At 34.1% G+C, this 20,913-nt stretch overlaps 1 protein-coding gene across 1 annotated transcript in view; it reads right to left on the reverse strand.

Annotated features, from left to right (window-relative positions):
- The window catches only part of LOC101510984 (protein CHROMATIN REMODELING 5), a 19,573-nt gene extending 895 nt beyond the window's left edge, over positions 1–18,678 (reverse strand). The window contains 32 exon segments of the mRNA XM_027332008.2: positions 1–11; positions 13–139; positions 292–385; positions 474–818; positions 1,513–1,694; positions 1,788–1,965; positions 2,244–2,399; positions 3,088–3,324; positions 3,474–3,554; positions 3,711–3,893; positions 4,085–4,174; positions 4,356–4,466; positions 4,546–4,788; positions 5,216–5,428; positions 6,102–6,165; positions 6,247–6,371; positions 6,626–6,719; positions 7,372–7,439; positions 7,535–7,726; positions 7,960–8,094; positions 8,173–8,260; positions 8,330–8,423; positions 9,844–9,907; positions 10,571–10,622; positions 10,870–10,973; positions 11,060–11,119; positions 11,721–11,804; positions 11,998–12,222; positions 15,842–16,261; positions 16,450–16,508; positions 16,642–17,491; positions 18,256–18,678. The exon segment at positions 1–11 is cut by the window's left edge and continues 895 nt beyond it. Of these exon segments, the coding sequence (XP_027187809.1) occupies positions 1–11; positions 13–139; positions 292–385; positions 474–818; positions 1,513–1,694; positions 1,788–1,965; positions 2,244–2,399; positions 3,088–3,324; positions 3,474–3,554; positions 3,711–3,893; positions 4,085–4,174; positions 4,356–4,466; positions 4,546–4,788; positions 5,216–5,428; positions 6,102–6,165; positions 6,247–6,371; positions 6,626–6,719; positions 7,372–7,439; positions 7,535–7,726; positions 7,960–8,094; positions 8,173–8,260; positions 8,330–8,423; positions 9,844–9,907; positions 10,571–10,622; positions 10,870–10,973; positions 11,060–11,119; positions 11,721–11,804; positions 11,998–12,222; positions 15,842–16,261; positions 16,450–16,508; positions 16,642–17,353 (4,891 nt within the window). The 5' untranslated portion in view covers positions 17,354–17,491; positions 18,256–18,678.
- Positions 18,679–20,913: the final 2,235 nt, after the last annotated feature.

Raw genomic sequence — 20,913 nt, forward strand, 5'->3', positions numbered from 1 at the left:
TTCCTGCTAAATGAAACAGAGGGGCCAACCCCAGCCTCATCATCTTGTTCTTGTTTAAGTTTGGAATATATTTGATGAAGCCTCTCCCCAGAAAGATGGGAAAAGGTGGATACATATTTCCACAATCGTACAGTCATTCCTGTAAATAAACAAGGAAAAACCAAAGAGTAAAGTCATTCCTGTCCTATGAGGAAATAGGAGACCAACAAGAAATACAACCCAACACATGAACAGAGCAGAAACCTTTCCCTTGAGGTACACTACGATATCAGAATGGAAAAAAGCACTTACTATCTTGCTTGTAGGGTTCCACTTCATTTTCTAACACAATTTGATCAATCTTTCGCCCAAGAAGTTGTAAATAGTTGCGTATTTTTGAAAGCACCTAAAGTAGACGGGGAAGACGGGAAGTAAATAGCGTAAACACATTTCCATTATACATAATAAAAGGAAAAGAAGCCTAAGCAGGGTACCTTTTCCTTTGGAAGATTGGCACTAGTTGTCTGCAATCTGTGAAGCCGTTTCAAAGTTTTCATTTCTTCAACCATCACATCTTGACACCACTCCATCCATTTTACCTCCTTAAACTGCTCATATACTTCCTCATTGTCGGACATTTCACCTTCCTCTTTTACAATAGGTTCAGCCTTTTGGGGTTTCTGAAACCTATCTTTTCTCATTTGAACATTAACACCCAACTTTTTCTTCTTCTCCTGTCCACGCAACAGTGAGATACTCACCATATGGTCTTTCTCTTTCTTGGAAGGCTTCCGTCCAACTCTGCTATTCACGTTTTTTACCCCAAGAACAACAAGTTCCTAGACAACAAGAAAAACAAAGACATTATGGCAAGTGATAAGAAATATTGATTCAACAAAGAACATAGCATCCATCAATAAATGATGGACCAAAGACTGTGTTGAGATATTGCGTGATTAATAGAATATTTGATTGAGATATTATCCCCCTTATTTGCTTCTACGTTAATATTTTATTTTCAATGTATATATCTCTAATGTAATTAGAGTGATATAGGCCAGATTCAATCCTATAATAAGGGATCTTCTTTGTACAGTTTGATCATTACAAAAACAAAGTGCTGAGAGATAATCTCTTGAGCATTTTAGCACCAATTCCTTCGCATCATAAACACTAACAGAAGATTCTAGAAATATCAATGCAACTATACAACTGAACCATATTATTATCTACCCAAACTAATCATGTTTATATTACCCTCAATTCATATTATGATCCCCAGCTCTGTGTTGCTTCTGTGCTTTTAATTCTCTTATTTCTAGTATATACTAGTAAATAGAGTTCTAATCCATGTGAGTTGTCATGTACCAAACGTCTGAAAAGTAACTATTAAGTCTAGCAAAAGAATGAGAAGCATGTATAGGCATTAGAAAGACAGAAATAAAGAGAAAAGAAGGAATCAGCAGATTTGTCAATCGTAAATACAGACATAACAAGAACAAACGGCTAAAATTAGAATCATGTAATACATACTTGTTCCAGAAGGGCATTTGCCCGATCTCTTAAATTTGGAGCTCGCGGCAAGAAAGTTTCATGGTTTTGGAGTTCTACGGGTGCTATTTTTTTCATGAGGCCAAGCCTATCATCTAATCTAATCATTTCCCAATTACCAAATCCATGGTAATGTATTCCTAGAAGCAATCTTGCATCATCAACTGTAAAAAAGCATAACATAATTAGCAAAAGAAGCAATAAAGTCACTCAAAAGAATGCAGAACACAAGCTACATAGAAGGTACATTCACTTACTTTGATTCCATCCACAACCTTTTGACCAGTTTGAAGGCTTAAGATACGATAAAACACGGAATTGTGCAATGGGATCTTCATACCGGCTAATGCGCTTTGCTAGGAGTTGAAGTTCTTGGACACGGGTAAGTAGATCATTTGCTTTCACTGGGACACCAAAAAAATCCAGCACGGGGCCCTGGATGCAATGTTACAGGTTGAAAGTATATAAGAAAATAATAAGACTACAAATTGTTGAAATATTTCCCTGATTTACTTTCCTTTATCTTCTGCATATATTTATTCTAGTATTTTTATTAGATAGACATATGTACTTATTCTTATCCCTATAATTAAGGGTGTTGATTGTAATACTATTGTTATAAACAGACAAGGCCGAGGGTTAATCTCTCGAGCAATTCAGATCGAGTCAATTAACCATTTCCACACCAGATTTAAGAGAAATGTCATACAAACCTTTAAATCCAGATTTCCATGTTCCGCTGCTTCTGAACAGCCATCAATTAGAGCATTGAAAAGTTCAATCTGCGCTTCATGTGGAGCTGCTGCAACTGCACCACCAACGTCAGCGGCAATTAAGTCGATTTGATTCTCATTCCCGAATTTCATAACCTGGCCATTAAATGAGGGATGAATATACAACAGTAAAATATTTACTACCAAAGATAATAACAAAAAATGAAGCATTTTTATGACATACACAAATACCAAGCACATGCTGATAAGAACAAATATCAATTTAAAAGTCAAGAGAACAAGAAAAAGAAAATGCAGAGTATCATTAATTCGAAGAAGCTGTAAATGCAACATCAACAAACCATTGGCTATGACCGACATGGAGGTGCAACAATGAACTCTATCTAAAAATAAAGGAGCGGGGAGAGATCTTAGATACTGTCGATTTAGAACACTGCTACAAAATAAATTAAATATATACATTTGACCAAAATATCCATGTGAGTCGTGACCTCTGATAAACACAAAACTCCCACAAAAATGGAAGTCGCTTTCCAGTCAACATGGAGGAGCTTCTTAATCCATTGCCATGCTAAGCCAGGGACAATCAAGTGCACATATACTCTATAACAGACATTTAATGTTTAAATGTTGATCCTACAGTACCTAAGTAGCTGCTTTATCCCAGATGGCAGGGAGAAAATATAAATGAAATTGGGATGAAGATTGTCAACATACAAAAAGGAAATGCTTAGAGGGTCTCGAACATGAGGCCATACCAAAAGCAATAATTATTTTTATAGAAATATAACATTGAAAATTGCTGTAAGTAACAGAATCTTACTGCACGAGATAGTCGGAGTGCATCTCTTTTAGATAAATTCCCATATGACCAACTTCTCACTTGCACACAGGCTCCATCAACCATTGGTACTGCAGGAGCCGAATACTCTGCTTTACGGCGTTTCTGAACTCGCTCAGGTGGTTCAGGTTCCTTCTTTTTCCTTTTATTACTCCTCTCAGATGGATCAGCCTCTGCATAGCTTTTAATATTTCTTGCAGAACGTGGAGCAAGAGCATCCTGAAAGAAACATAACAGATAAGGCAAGTAAAAAGAATAGCATGCTAAGCATTAATTAAAACATACATTACATACACATAAATCTTAGAAACTCAACATCATTACAAACTTTCTGTAAGAATATATCAAGAAAAAGAACAAGATCAAACCTCTGCTTGAAATACAGCATCAGGCTTTATCCAACGGCTCCAGAAACTTGCATCATCTTCATCATTGGAAAAATTGGCAACCTGCACATTAGAAAAAGGAGAAATTACTAATAAATTCCCCATCCTCTTGAAATCTATCCTTCCCCATTCTGAGAAATAAAAAAGCCAATGCATAACAGAAACTCATAGTTAGAACAATAAAAACAAAAAATTCATGGTACTGTACACATATCTTACCTTAAAAGCACTTAATAATTCGTGGCCTTGTTCCGCCTCATCTGTCTTCTCTTCAACCTTCTCAGCTCTTTCAAGAATCTCATCTATATTCATACTTAAGAGCCGTTTCTTGCTTTCTTCGTCGTTCCTTTCTTCCTTAAAAAGCTCTTCTGCTCCAAATCGTAAGATTGCAGACAACTCATTCTGTCATTTAAGAAGAAAATGTTTGATACAATAATTATGAGAAAAAATTAAAAAGGAAAACACCCAGGCTTCATATTAAATGATTCAATGCAATGATGCGGCCTTAGTAGTTTGGGTGTTGTTATCTACAAAGACATCATGTAGTGTGGTGTACAGATGCAACAAATATACAATTTCACAAATGTTCTTACTTTATCAAAATAACTTCCTCCTTTTTTGGCTTCTTTCTTCTCCAGTCGACCTTCGGCATTCAGTTTTTGAATCACCAAGTGGTCCAGAACCTGTAGAAGACATCCAAATGAAAAATGATGTAAAATTATTGACCATGGGGAATGTCAACAAGCAACTGAATTTGTCTTGTATGAAAATATAAATATTAAATACCAAAGATAGAGTTCGAAAATTAGACAAAAGAGAGTAAAACCAAAACAGCCATTGGATATTCAATGATTCTGAACATACCATCTTCTTCTTAGCACGCTCCAGAATATCTTCTTCAACACTTTTGCTTGTCACAAATCTATATATGTTAACAACGTCTTGTTGCCCAATTCTATGAGCTCTACTCATTGCCTAAAAGAAATATAGAAATAATAGTAAGTACCGAGACAGTTATATGATTAATAGTGAGATCAAATCAACTTAAATACACCTGCAGGTCATTTTGAGGATTCCAGTCTGAATCAAATATAATGACAGTGTCTGCCGTGGCAAGGTTGATACCCAGACCTCCTGCTCGTGTGGAAAGAAGGAAACAAAAATCATCACTACCAACCGCATTGAAATGCTCCATGGCCTGCTGTCGCAGCTCAGATTTTGTACTGCCATCAAGCCTTTGAAATTGAAACCCTCGAAGTGACAAATACTGTGCCAATATATCCAACATCCTAACCATCTGCAATACACCCCTTATAATCATCATAAACTAATGCTTAAAGCATCATACATTGAAGCAGACTAGAGTGTTTAGAAGAGCATCATCAATAGTCAAAAGATATACGATACTAAGTCTCCAGAGAGAGACAACTACCAAAATATTATGAAAGCGTAAATTGCACGAGTACACAATAAACAGTCGATCATCTCCAAAACAACTAAAACAACATTTTACGATTATGGCAAATGAAATTGAACTAAAATTAAACTGTACATATTCACAAGCCAATGGTATCTCTGAATAAATAAAAAATGTGCAGCAACAAAAACAGTAAACTAAACTATTCAGAAAATGTATAGTGGCACATAGCTTAGCTAAAAGCTTCAACTTTGATAGTTATCAAAAAGAACAACTAGTACATCAGTTTCAACTTTCAACAACAAACCTGAGAGAAAATTAGAACACGATGCTTGGTTTCATGCAATCTAACAAGCAGCTTATCAAGTATCACAAGCTTGCCACTGCTAAAGACAATTCTCTCCAGTTTACTGTTGTCACTACCTCCAGAGTCTCCACCATAGCCATGGTCAGCACTTTCAAATAGGAAGGGATGGTTGCAACACTTTTTCAATTCCACCACAATATTTAGAAGAGAAACCTGAAATTTAGAAGAGTACACTTGGATTTACTAATTTATTGATCTTTTTTAGGAGAAAATGATTTACATTTTTAGCCATGGTGGATTTAATTCTTTCGAAGTTTTCAATTATCTTGAAAGTGGTGTCTTCAACCTAAAACTTCTATTTTTGATTCCTTAACATGCACCCTTAGAGCACTTGTTAGCAAGACCCTTATATGTATATGAAATCAAATTTATCAATTTTTGGCGTCAGTCCAACTGATAACATACGTGTGCATTATTTTCTGTTAACTCCTTCCTCTAGTTGCACATATGACCACAAATTAAAATAGTAAATTAAATAATAAAACCTTAAACAGATTATTGCATGAAAATCAGACTTTTTTTCGTTCAAATAATTTAAAAATGAGAATTTTAAACAAAAACTATAACCCACACTAACACTAGCATCTTTCTATTGAGAATCATTGTTTAGAATTACAAAGTGGAAAGAAACCAAGCATAAGGCGAGTATTGGCCGTAAAATAACAAATTAAAATGTTCATACGCAGCATATGTACAAACAGAAACTCAGCAGTATAGGACATGTATTGGCATTACTGTTCCATTAACCATCATAGTGAAGAAAGCAAATGGCATCCATGTACGTTATGTACAGATGACCGCTAGAAACACAAGATAGAGATGTAACCTGATTCCCACGAACTCCTTTGTTTAAATTTTGAAAGTTGCGTTCCAAAATCCACTTATAATACCTACATGAAATAAATCAGCAACAGGTAAGTAGAACGAGGACTATTGGGAGTTGGTTTTGTTTTTTTGAAGGAACCACTTACTGCTTCTGAAGAGGAGACATTTCAACCCTAAGAATACGCTCAATTTTGGGGGGTAAAGATTTCTCCACATCTTTGATAACTCTTCGAAGTATGTGAGGCCTCAATTCCATATGAAGATTTGCAAGCTAACGAAATATTATATGCACATCAATAACAGTGAAGAGCAAAAATAAGACCTAGGAAAATCAATAACAGTGAAGCTAAAGAATTGTGTGTGTGTGTGTGTGTGTGTATACACACAAGAGAAAGTGTCAAGATCCCTGAATTATGGGATCAAATCAATCAGTCTAGGCTATAACTATGAAAGCCTATCAAGAACTCACATATATGACAACGGAAAGAAGGAATAAATAATAACTAGGATTACAATAACTTATACCTCATTCTCATGAAAAGAACTCAGATTCTTATAGTTTTGAACAAAATCATCCTTGCTCTTGAACTTGTTATGATCAAGGAAGTGGAGCAAAGCCCTATAAAACAGGGAAAATGAGGGCAGAGGGGATTGTTATACAATAATGAAATCAATACAGTGCATATATATAATAACGAAACTCTAATCAAAGCAATCGCCTATACTCAAAAAAGACAATTACATATGTCTTGAGTATGAACCTGTAAGACAACTCAGAATGTTAGTTTTTTCTCCTTGGTTCAACTACCTTGAGTCAGAAGGTTAAGTGTTAAAGTAAAGTAAGCTGACTTGTTTTACGCTAGGCTCTAAGTTGGGCAAGTGTTCCTACTTCCAATAGTAGTACAGCTTACTGAACTGAAAGTGGTCAGTGCACAGTGTTGGTTAAGATCAGTATAACTGTATACATTCCACGCCAACGGATTCACACATCAAGATACTGTTGAAGTTTCAGTTGCGGTTACCTCTCTTATCCTCTTGCAACATTTCTTATATTTCTCTCAGGGTCCGTTTGGTTCGGGGTATTTGGAAGGTACAAAACTAATACAGCTAAAAAAATCATTTAAAATACCTCCCCTCCCCTTGAACCAAACACAAAAGCATTAAAACCCCTTCCCTCCCCTCCACTGAACCAAACACATCATTGGTTTCACTACAGATACAGAATAATATACAGAAATATAACAAATCCACAAAAGGAAAAATATTAATACCATAGCTCTTCAACACTGTTTTGTAAAGGGGTGCCGGTGATGAGCAACTTATTTTTGGTGCTAAATTCCTAAAAAGACAGCACAAAAACAACAAACATTATAAGAAGGTTTACTTCACCAACATAAACAGAAGCTCAACATTAAATTGAGAAAAGTTACATACTAAAAGTGTGGTATACAACTGCGCCTCGCTATTTTTTAGTCTATGAGCCTCATCTACCATCAGATAATTCCATTTGATCTTGGAGAGAACAGCCCTATCTTTCAAAACTACCTCATATGTAGTCAACAGTGCATTGAATTTTATTGGCTTACCAGGCTTTTTGTCATTATAAAATTCATACTGTTGACAAACCTGCCATAAAGATTCAAAAACAAAAGCAAAGAAATATATATTAAAAGAATTAGAGACAAAAAAAGAAACTAGCAATTACAAGCTTCGATTACAAATTACACCATCTGCATGTAGGTCACTAAACATCAGGTTGATACCATGCTTATTAACATTTATACTATTAAAAGTGGAACAAAACAGATTTCATAGTTTCATTTGCATATAAACCAAAAACTCATAACGAGATGTCTCACCTCTCGACTTGCACGAGTACCAACATATACAATTATATTCATATCAGGAAGCCACTTCCTGAATTCTTTGGCCCAATTTGATAATGTAGACAATGGCACAACTACAAGAAAAGGACCATGGATTTGCTGGGCGTTCTGCATGAGGAACAGAAATACTTATATTTATTACATTGCAAGGGCATTTGTAACCAAAGAGATAATTGATACCTATACCTGTAGAAAACCAAGCATTGATACTGACTGAACAGTTTTTCCAAGACCCATTTCATCAGCTAAAATGACATTTGTATCATTTCTCCAGCTTCAAATACAACAAGCATAGTTTTAGAAGACCAAAAAATGAAAACACAATACAAACATACACGCCTACCTGTTAACAAGAAAATTCAAACCCTCAAGCTGATAATCACGGAGCTTTCCACCCATCAACCAGTCAGGTTGTTCCTCAAGCTTCCGCAAACTTGCTAAACATCACAACCATGGATTAAGATCAGAATTCACAAAGGTTAATATAATATTTAATATATGAAATGATGAAACAAGATTATTCTTCATACTGCACTAAAAAAACAAATAACTAGTAAAAGGAGATAGGCTTCAGAAGACAAGGGAACCACATTCAAAAGGGAACTATCAGAAAATGCTCAACCCTCCCGCCCGAGAAGGTAAAGGAAAAGAAAACATTGAACAACTTTAATGGATGCCAAAATAATTATAAGCTTTGGAATCAATTCAATCAAAAAGCAATTTTAGAATGGATATACCCAAGTAATTGCTACTAATCTAATTTGTATTAAAAAGTAAGACAGGTTAATTTTGACCAAAATTGGAAAACGAAATGGAAAGTGTTAGAGAGGGCAGAAACAAATGGTAGTTAGTTATAGGCAGTTATTAATTTTGTTAGCAGTTACTGTTTTTATAATTAATAATAGTAGCAGTTATTAAGTTAGTTATTTATTGTATGTGAATAAATACGGAGCTGCAGCGTGTTATTGGGAAGGGAGAAAAACAGAAAAGTGGTATTTGGAAGGGAGAGACCAAGCTCTCGAATACTTGGAAGGGAGAGATCTAAGACTCTCGAATTTCTTGGGAACCCATTGTGTAATCCCATTCTATCATATCAATAGAAGTCCATTATTACCATTAAATCTCTGTTTGGTACCAGTTTCTATCAAAAACAAAGTATAAACTCTTTTTAGGCCTTATATCTTTTTAATGTAGGACTTGAGTTTTTCTCAATACACTCATACCCAGCAATATTGGGCTTGGTATGTGGATGATATGGTGGATTGCCAGAATCAAAAGGCTTTGATACTGTGTTAGATATTTATATTGGGCTCAACTCATTCTTACAAAATTGGCTTGTAAGGTGAGAAATGTCACTCTTTATATACTCTTTTAAGCCTCATCTATTTTCAATGTAAGACTTCAGTTAAGGTTTCTGTCTTTCTGAATGCAGAGTCTCCCAGATCGAAAGCTCTAATGCAAGCTTGAAAGAAGAGGAAACAGTGATTTGTTTTCCACTTGATTGAAAAATTACAGAGTAGATACACTTTTTATAGGCTATATTAAATATACCCTAATCCTAATTAATGACATACAAGATAATATAATTTTATATAAAAATGTAAACAATCACCTCTAATTACAAGAATTTACAATAAAGAAGTAAACATCCTGATTTTTTATAATATAAAATTTAAGTTGGGTCTTGGCATCAGTGTTAAGGCAAGACTCAAAGAACACTTACAAGGGGAGCTCCTCACCCTTGTGGGGTATGAGTCACATCCTCATCAACTGAACTAACTTCTGTTGGTAATAAACATCCTAATTATGCTTAACAATTACCCCACACAAGCCTAATAAAACCAAAAAGATACCTACCTTTGCTCTTCTTACGCTGGGAATCCACCACCTTTCCTTGAAAGGACATTGCAGCCTCTCGAGCCTGTTAAAATATGGAAGAACAAAAACTTCATATAAAATAACATCCTAACTATCAAAAATAAATTTTCCTTATGCATCCATTGCGTAACAACAAAAACATAAATACAACAACCACCACAAAGCCTAGTCTAGACCTGATGGGCATAGATGAGAAACTTTGGAACTAACAATCTGATCACCATTACGAACTAATTTCGCCCAAGCATGCTTAACATTGGGCTAAAATACAGTGGAACTAAGCAAAATGAATGAAGATATAGTTCAAGACAGACTAAGTCACAAAAAGAACAGAAAAACAAACAGTCAATATGAAATCCAAGATGGGAAAACTATCAGAAATTTAAACTTCTTTATTAGGAGGAAATGACTCCAGGAGCATCTGATTATTCAGTTAGTTGTATCCCTGCCATATATCCTAAATTTTTCAAAATCATGATCTCATACCTGTATTGTTCCGCACCCATTATACTCAGAACCATATTCCTGCATCCTAGATTCGATACAAATTTCTAACTCATTGCAGACATGCCATCTTAATTTTCACATGCTAAATACATGCCAAATAGTTTAATAGTAACTATGGAATTCAATCCAGTCAAACAATAAACAAACTTCCCAAAACCAACAGTATAATGAGAATAAATAAAATGAAATGGAGAGCTACCTTATACTCATCAATTGAATGTTGAGCAAAAGCAATATCAATGTCCTTTTCCCTGGTACAAAAAATAAACAAACAAAAAAGTGAAAATCACATATATAGTATGAATAATACATCATAGACATCTAATTGCTGCATAGATACTTAATGAGTAAGGACTTAAAACTCTAAAGCACAGGGCAAAGACAATGCATAGATGTTTTAACAATCTGTCTTTCTAGTATTCTAATATGAGGACAACGGATACACAAAAAATGTACAAAAAATAAATCATTACTAAATTTAGTGTAATGTGAATGTACCAAGTAACTTCAGCATAAGATAGTCCTTGCCACTTGACCAGGTATTCTGGAATAACATTGCCAGAATTATCTTGGCTGATCCTATCTGAAATTATTCTTTCCACCTGGATATGCAAAATATCAGAATATATCTAAGATTTCAACAAAAAGCAAAGACAAAGTAATGAATTATGCAAAGCAGGAAGCGAACCTGACTGTTTTGCCTGATAATTTCTAAATCCATCTCCTTACTCACATCATAGACCTCAATCTGCATACAGGAATTAAAATTGTTTAAAAACTAAACACAAATAGTATAAAAATATCGTGTAATAGCTATTGTTTATTTAACTGAAATAATCATGGTAGAAGAATGATATCTAACATCATTGGGTTGAAATGTAAGAAAAACTTACGGACAAGAAAGAAAATGTATATGTTTCAATTAAGCAGGACGCATCAATATACATTTTCTTTCATGATGCAGCTATGCTAGGTTGAATGATAATAATAGGTTAAAAGAAAATAAAGTAAAAATTCAAAACAAGAACATTAAGAGGTAGTAAATGCTTCAGAAAGTGAGTATGACAGGCCATTGGGCTGTCCTTCACAGTGTGTGGCCCAAATAGATAGACCTTAATCCAAAGCACTGGAAGGCATAACATGCAAATTACGGTATTACAAAACAAAGTCAGGTTAGGAAGTTCGCTTCTGTATGCACGCTTTGAACAAGTGAAGTGGTATACAATATCATCCAAATAAATTTCGGCAAGAGTTCCTGGGAACTTTTTATAACATTAAGATATATTAAAATGAACTAGAGCATCTAAAACAAAGTCTTCTAATAGCTGAAGCTGAACACAAATATTTACCTCCTCTCTCGAGATTGTCTTCCGGTACCTGATGTCCTCCATTATTTTCTTTGTATAATTCAAAACCTTCTTAAAGCCACTGAGCTGCAATATCACGTAAACAGGATGTATACACTTCAGCCAGAAAGATATGAAGCAAAACCTCAAAAAACATGGACGATTAAAATAACCAAAACAATAAGAAAGGATTACTAATAATAAAAGAAGAGCGGGAAACAGACAAAAGAAACAGCATAACACTAATTAATGCTTAATAAACAATAACAATGTATCATACATTTTGTAGCTCTGCAAAAGACTTCCATTGGCAGTGCAAATGAGACTGCCCCTTCCATTTTATCAAAAATTCCATCTCATTCCAATCAAATTCAGAATCAAATAAGTGACTAGTTAAACTGGGTTCGGTTGATCTATTATTCCTTTGAGCATCTTCAGCTGTACCCTTCAGCTGATGCCAAAGCACCTTTTCAATAGAGTCACCATCGTCCTCTTCAATTTCTTCCTGGAGAAGATTTAAAAGAAAATAATTACATAAATCGAAAAGGTACATAAAGTACAAAATGGTATCATAGTAATTTAAGTAATTTCCACATTTCCACTAGCAAGTCATTCCCATATAAGCCTTAATTCAGGAACCAAAACATCTTTATCCACCCAACAATAATCATTGCCGGATAAGATTCCTTTGATCAATGTAAAACACTAGAATCAAAGAAGGCACCTAAAAATGATGACATACATTCACCCTGTACACCAAACAATTCTATAATGCTACTGATATTTCCCTCTTCAGCATAAGGCCAGTCAAGTAATTGAGAAAATTCACGACGGAGATCTAACAACCATTATACCAAAAAACAAACAAAAACTTTCCCTAATAACACACAAAAGCTTGTGGTCTTTCACAAACCAATCAAGTGGCAATATACTACACTACTCTCTGAAAATAAAATGTTCAAATAAATAAGCCTTTCTTCATGATAGTATAGTATTCATTCTCTGATAAAAGGCAACGCACATAGCATAAAACACATCAAAATCCTTCAAAGTTCTCAATCTTCTATATAATAATAAGAATTCAAAACAACTCACTAGTATTTGTGTTCCAAACTTCCAATGCACCTTATTAAATCACTATATAAATTTAATAATAGTACGTTGATTTGTTGAACCACACTTTCTCTAGCAAGATATATAACAAATTATCATTATATTTGGGTAGTATCTTAGATTCATTTAGAATACCTTAGATTATCAATTAGGGTTGGTTTCCATGTCTTAAAATTCATGATTTTTTCCCTACTTTATAGGATTAAGAATCTAGTTATTATCATGGTTAATTTCCTTATTTAACTCAGAGTAGAAGTTTTTAAATAGGGGGTTTTGATACTGCTTAGTCTTTTGTATCAAGAAAAAACATAATCGCAATTCAAAGTCTATTATTTCTCTTCCCCTCTCTTTTCTAAAACCCTACAACTTCAACATAACACAGCAGTTTCATCCACCTTGACCAGTCTCGTCACTGGCACTGTTACACTCCAAAGTTCCTTAAAGTCTAGAAATCAAGTAAAATGTCATTGTCTCCATGATTCTTTTCTTCTCATCAATCATGCTCAAATTTCGGCCACCATTTCTAAGTTGTTTTGGTAGATTTTTCTGCTTGCCACTTCAGCGATCTATCTCAGATGCCTTAGACCAGTTTGCTCCAGTTTCACTCCCTTCGATAACCTCCGCTATTATCATATAATAAAGTTCCCAAATGTAGATTGGCCCAACTAACCCAAATGAAGTTTGGACTCATCAATGCAGATGATGCTTGACCGCGATTCACCACAATTCTCCATAGCAAAATCTAGCCCTGTCAATTCCAAATGCAGTTTGGCCCCAACTATTCCAGATTAGTAATGAATTAGGTATGGTTCATACTAGACTAGTAGACTCCAATCACGAACGATGCCAATTGTAATCTCTCCTATCCCATTAATGAGTTGTGCTGTGACAAAGCTATCCATTAATGAGTCCTAATTTCAATTTCAAAATTTATTTATTTGGTGTCCTAAATTTTCTTGTGGTTTAATTTAAAGGTTCCAAGTGTTGTTCTTGGTGGATTTGAAGAAGTTTTGGTTCTTGCAATGTATAATTGCTTACCGTAAAATCTCCACTGATCATTTCAACCATCTTGTGAGTCCTTTTTTAGCATTGGTCATCCCTCTCAAATCTTCAATATCCCTAAGTTGCCTTTTTGGCCATGTTTTGCGGAGCCCATTATATTTTCCTTTTCCAGGCTTCATTTGTAACAAGCATAAAGCTTAGTAGTACGCTTTAGCTTGAGGGGGAGTGTTAGAATACATATATATCTCATGATATTTGGGTTGTATTTTAGAGCAATGTAGATTACATTATATTATCTCTGACGATTTGGTCCCAAAATATTTCATGATTTGTTGCCAATTGCCATACTTAGATAGATTTAGAGTTCAATAATTATTCAGATTAATTTCCTTGTTTAATTAGGATTGGATCGTTAGATGTCTAGTATTAGTATAAATAAGGTTGGTATCTGGTGTTTTGTATTCAAATCATAATCACAATCAAAGTCTTTATTCTTTCTCTTCCCTCCTTCCCTATCTAACTCAAACAAACGTGGAAACAAAAAGAAATATCAAAATGGTAGGTAACTAAATAATCATTAGTTTATCACAATATAGTTCCATTTAGTGTAAACAATTGTGTGAAATAGCAGTGCTATAGTAGCGAAGGGAATGATGACCACTAGAGAACCCTCAACTGCGTAGCATTTCAGTGTAGCACGCTTCATGTAAATATTAGGAATACACTGCCCCATGAGTGCCTACTGAAATGCCAAAAAAATCCCTCAGAAGTTTAAATAGCCTTTTATGTGGGGGAGTTAAAAGGGATTTAAGCCTTGAAAAATGATAGCATCTCTGAAGAATTTAGAGCTTGCTTCTTTGGGTCTCTCTCGTGTTTCCTAGGTCTATCCTGCGCTCTCCGCACTTCTCTCTGCCTCAAACTATATATTCGGCGATGATTTCTTTGCATCTCCGAGGATTTTAGTTATTTTCTATCTCTACATGTCTGGAGATTATCGGCCACAACTTGCTGCCTGTGTGGTTCTTTTCCCCCTCCTCACTGGTCAGTTTCAATCCTGCTTAAGACCTTTTGTAGTTAAGTATTAATTATGAATGTCAAGAATTTTGCATTATTTTTATTTTTGAGAATATATATGTGTATATACATCATATGAACTGACAAAATTTCAGAATAGCAGTCATCCCGCTATCTATATCTTATTATTGCATTTTGGGTTCAGTCGATTTACTATCCGGGATTGATAGAACCGGTTCCAATATCTAAAATTTTCCATCACCTTGAAATCGAAACAATTGAATAGAAACTACATGTTTTAAAATTTCAGACGCATTCATCAGATCATCCAATACCTACAAAATACATTAACCTGAACTGTAAATTATGCAATTCCTCATACACCCACCACAAAAAGAAGAGTCAACACATCTCAGGAGGGTTAACTAGTGGTCAGAAGATACTGATTACAAAAAAAAATTGGGACAAACTGGTCTGTAGTCCTTGGTGTGTCCTAATTTGGAACAGAATATGCTGCCGTTTGTTCATTTGATTGGACTCGAACACTTTGAATTCTAGGAGTGTCTCTACCTCTCAAGTTGGTTTCACATAGCATAGCGTTTTTAGCCCCTCGATTAACTCTACTAATGATTGCTTCAATGTAGGTATGTCTTCCCTCTGTTCTTTCTAGTAAAACCTTTTTTCCATTGAATAATGTATGTAAAAAGTATCCTTTTCAAAGAAATCCATAACCTCCTCATAATATACTACCAAAACTATTTCCCAAAAAATGCATGTCAACTAAGTAGTCATTTACTACGAAATCTAAAACAGCCTTTGGGTATTATGTTATCTGAGGGTGACACGAAGATTTGAGCCTTACATATGTGAGAATTGACAAATAAAATTTAATGAGTTATAAGTAGACAGCTAAACCCCAAAATATTTACACTAAATTACAGACACCCAAAGAGACAGTATAAACTATGTTCAGATGTGTATGATGAAGGCTTTACCTTTTGAGACTTTTTCTTCTTCCCTTCATCAGCTTCTTCACTTTCTTCACTTTCAACATATGATATCTTCCTAACTGCCCTAGTAGAAGTGCGAACCTCACTGTTGGATACAGAAAAGCGGCTGTTATTCTTGCGGACATGGAAACTTCTCTTTTTTGTGCTTTTGAAATCGTCATCACTATTACTGTCAGAATCCTCTGTTACTGACTCATTGTCTTCAAAAGATGATTTGAATCTTCTTTGTCTGCCAGATGCAACACATGTTTTGCGATCTCTTGTAGATTTTATACTCTTTCTAACCTTACTTTGTTGCCTTCCCTTGGGTTTTTTGGCATAGAAAGATTCGTCATCATCAGAGACATCTAGATTTTCTTCACTGTCATCATTTTCATCTGACCCTTCACCTTCCCAATCTTTATCCTGAAACAACAGTTAAACCATCTACTATTCAGAAAGATCCACCAAAAAACCAAATGCCTATTAACTTCAAAACTAACAATAAAGCAACATTTGACCTCTTACAAAAATTTAAGCCCTCTTAATAGATAAGGAACCATCATAGCAAATGATATAGAACTTGATAACAAAAATAACCGCAAATAAACAACCTTGTTTAAAGTATGACTACTCGCGGCAGGCTCAAAATCTTCATCATCAGGATCATCTTCTGCAAGGTGTAGGCAAAAAAGTGCATCATGGGAGTTCGTCACTAATCAGTACTAGGTAACAAGGCCCAGACATTATTAGTTAATTTTAAAGCTTAAGAAACAATCTTTATGTGAATTCAATGCTTAACATACCATCTACTTCATCCTCTTCTTCATAATCAACATCACCATCATCATCGTCATCTGAAATCCGAGATTTCTTACGCACATTTCTATTCACAGAAGTAGACATCTTTCGGGACCATGAATTCGGTCCAGCAGGCTTGTGAATCCCGTTATAATGCAATGAGTCACTTTGATCTTCCCCGTCTTGCTCATAATATTCATCAGACAACATCTGATCTGCAGGAACATCAGAGTGGCTTCTTGGGCCTTTACCTGCATCCTTTTTTTCAACATCATCTTCTGAGTCAAGCCTTCCTGTTTCACCATCCAATGAGTTATCTTCGGACCCCCCTGCATTTCTATAGTCTGATCCACTTTTTGATTCCTTCCCAGATTCGGAACCATTTTGAGGGCGCATTGGTTGGCAGTCCTTCCAAAATGTTGAACCCCACCTTCCAACCATAGATGTTTTACTACCAGCAGTCTGTAAGTTGGATTCTCTCAAAGCATCTCTATCATCAGCTGTTCCCTCCTTTTGCAGTCTACAGGCACCATCTGGTTCCCCGTCACTCTCATATTGCGCCTCCAAGTTAATATCAAATTCTTTCTCACTAGAAGTTGCATCAGTACATTCATTACCTATTGATCTATGGATATTATTAGCATCCTGCCCTAGGCCTTTATCTTCCATTACACTATGTGAGACTGTATCATTTACGAAGTTCCTAAAGAAAGCCATTCTGTAACATATGACTAACTAACAACTATCCTTACTTCAATCTCCTCTCTATTAGAATGATCATTCATGATAATAATAACAATAAAAAAGTGGCATATATCACTTGCTGCTTCTGTTATATATTGTCTCCACAAAAACCTGAACAGAAAAGCGTGATAAATGGTCAGCATGATACAAAACTATGCTCATAAGGTATATACAATACAGCATGCTGCAAGTTAAATATAACAAAATGAAAAACTGACATTACAACCCAACAAGTTAAAAAGGACGTAGAAGAAAAGCAAGTGAACTGATTTACAACTTACACCAAAATGTGAAACTAATATACACTCACAAGTCACAACACCTCAAAGCATGCTTAATTGTTAAATGATCAAATTACCCTGGTTCAACAATCAGTGACAACGTTAAGTTGAAATTCCACTATAGATTAAATCAAAAACCAACGTTTCAGGATGAATTCGAGTAGAACTTGGACCTAATGACGTGAATTCAAATTTTAGGTTAAAGACAGTCTTATCTGCATCAAACCAAGTTACGAACCAACTACATTGATAAACGAGTGTAGGCACCGGTTCAAAAGAGTTCATGGTTTAACGGTCACAATTGAATTCAATTAAAACCCATGTATTGCCAAACTCGAATTGCAACACCGTGCAATGCACAAAATCACCAAGACCTAGTCAAAAACATGTTAATTTCTCAAAAGCAAAGACAAAATTGAATCGAAACGGATCAACAAGCAAACTCAACGAAGCTCGTCACTAAAACCCCTAAGGCTTGGAAAACGCTTTCTACCAAACCTAAATCCGCAATCGAAAACAAATTTCTGAAATGAAATCACTACGCAACGATCGAATCCATGCGTCGATGATTGAATAATAACTGGCGGCTCTCACCTTACAAAAAAACTACACAAAGCAAAACGAAGTTCCGCTAATTTTGGTTCGAACGGAAGAGACAGCGACGACCGACGGTGCGCGGGTTAATAATCGTGCGCACCTCCTCCTCCGATAATGAATCGCCGGAAACTGAATCACCGGCGGATAATATCAACAGGAAAAAATAGGAGAGATATATCGGTTGTGGTTGTTGTTGAAGGTAAAGCGGAAAACGAGATTTGAAATTGTGAAGAGACGGCGGAGGGATTCGCCGGTTGCGGCGGAGGGTAAAGTTTGATTGGAAGAGTGAAAAACGACGCGGTGTTTTTGGGTTAATCGACGACGGTGCGAAGATGAAAGGGCATGAGAAAGAGAAATAAAGTCTTTAGGGAGAGACGCACGGGGAAAAAATGATAATAATGAGAGGAATATTTTCTTTGTTTTTTTTCGTCTCAAGAAATTATTTTATTTCGGAAACTTTTTTTTTTTTTTTTGTAAAATTAAAGGTGATCTCACAATTCACAATCCTTTTGCGTTTTATTTATATGAGATGAGATTTAGTTTTATTTATATTTCTAAAAATATCCAATTATAATTTCTTTTATAAAACAGCCAATTATAATCATTGAATTATTTTAACTTTAAATAATTACTCATAAATATATAACATATGAGTGGTTTATAATTTATTGATAATATAAAATATTTATATTAACAGTGTATTGTTATTAATCTTTTTTATAAGCCTTACAAACCTTTTGTTATTAAACCACCTTGGTATATTTTGAAAATCAACGTATATTTGATTTGCAAAAGAGTGATTATCAAATATTATTGTAGATATCTTAAAACTTACAACTTTTTTTCATTTACAATATTACAATCTCATTTTGTACATTTACTACAAAGATAATGGCTATTTGTTGTGGAAAATTTTGGGTGATTATAAGGTCACTAAAATTGCATATTCATAATTTTAAAATAATTTTTTGCAATTATGACTTTGAGATAAATGTACATTTGTTTTATGTTATACATATGTTTAATTATGCAATAAAATTATATTTGTATTCTTGTTGATGGTTTGTCGTTGTACTATTCTCTTTAAAATTATGATTGTCTTATCCTATTAGTTAAAACTTTTATAGTTCAAATAAGATTCTTCAAATTTCTTCATGACATTTATGATTTTTTTTGTCTTCACATCTTGTCATCAGTCATCTGATATTTGAGGCAAAACTCACAATATATTTTTTAGTCTCAATCTCCTCGGTATCATACTTTCTATTCAACGCATCTCAAACAATTTTTGGTGCTCAAATAGACATTGTAATAATCATACAAAAAATAAGAAAGTTCGTTCAGGATAAGAAATTATTTAATTCCACTAAATTAATTCTTTAGTTGTCTTGTCATTTTCTTCTTGTTCGGCTATTGGAATCTCATCTTTCAAAACAAATACAATATTTTTCATAGTTAATAAAAGGCTAAATTACATTTGTGGTCCCTTAACTTAATTTGAGGTAACGTTTTAGTCATTTATCTTTTTTTTTCCCGATTTAGTCCTTTATTCCTAATAATATCAAATAAAGTATGAAAATATGAGTTTATTTGAAGATTTGCGTTACGAATTTGATGAAATTTGTATTATATTGAAGAATATAATTAATTTTATGAGTTTTGATTGAATTTTTTTTTGAATTTTTGTATAAAAAAGGATAACATTGTTGAAATTTTGAAAAATAAAATATCAAATTGTCACTTAAAATTAAAATAAAGGACCAAGTCGGGAAAAAAAAAAAGATAAATGACTAAAACGTTACCTGAAATTAAGTTAAAGGACCACAGATGTAATTTAACCTTAATAAAAATAACATATTTTGTTGCTATCTTTTAAAGTGAGATCCCACAAATCAAAACAATTTATGGAAATTAGAAACAACAAAATTAGAACTAGTAATCTCTTCCATAGATATGGCAAAAATAAATGTCTTAAATTTTTTGTTTTTTATATGAAATTGTTTCGAAATATTATGTTGCCACCAAAAGGATTACTGTAATGAGTAGCGTACTATGTTGGTATCTATAAGACGTTTTGTGATACTCTAAAAAATGTTCAAATAGACTATCAACCACGATGTCTCTAAAATAAAATAGTATGTCAAATTGTATCAGATTCTCACTACATTGTAGGATACATTATAGATTTATGCGATCAAATATGGTGTTAAGATTACTCTAAAATCGAAGAGATTATGATACATATACCACTCTTAAGCCGAAGGGACGATAATATTAGTGATAAACTCCAATTTAGTGCATTTTTAAGAATTTTTGTGAGTATTTTTAGAGCAATTGTGTGCTATTATATAAATTTACAATTTAATTTGTTGTTTGTTATATATAGACTAAATTACATCTGTGGTCCCTTAACTTAATTTCAGGTAACGTTTTAGTCATTTATCTTTTTTTTTCCCGACTTGGTCCTTTATTTTAATTTTAAGTGACAATTTCATATTTTATGTTTTAAAATTTCAACAATGTTATCCTTTTTTTATACAAAAATTCAAAAAAAAAATTCAATCAAAACTCATAAAATTAATTATATTCTTCAATATAATACAAATTTCATCAAATTCGTAACGCAAATCTTCAAATAAACTCATATTTTCATAC

Source organism: Cicer arietinum, chromosome 2, assembly GCF_000331145.2.
Source record: "Cicer arietinum cultivar CDC Frontier isolate Library 1 chromosome 2, Cicar.CDCFrontier_v2.0, whole genome shotgun sequence".
NCBI classification, from domain to species: Eukaryota; Viridiplantae; Streptophyta; class Magnoliopsida; order Fabales; family Fabaceae; genus Cicer; species Cicer arietinum.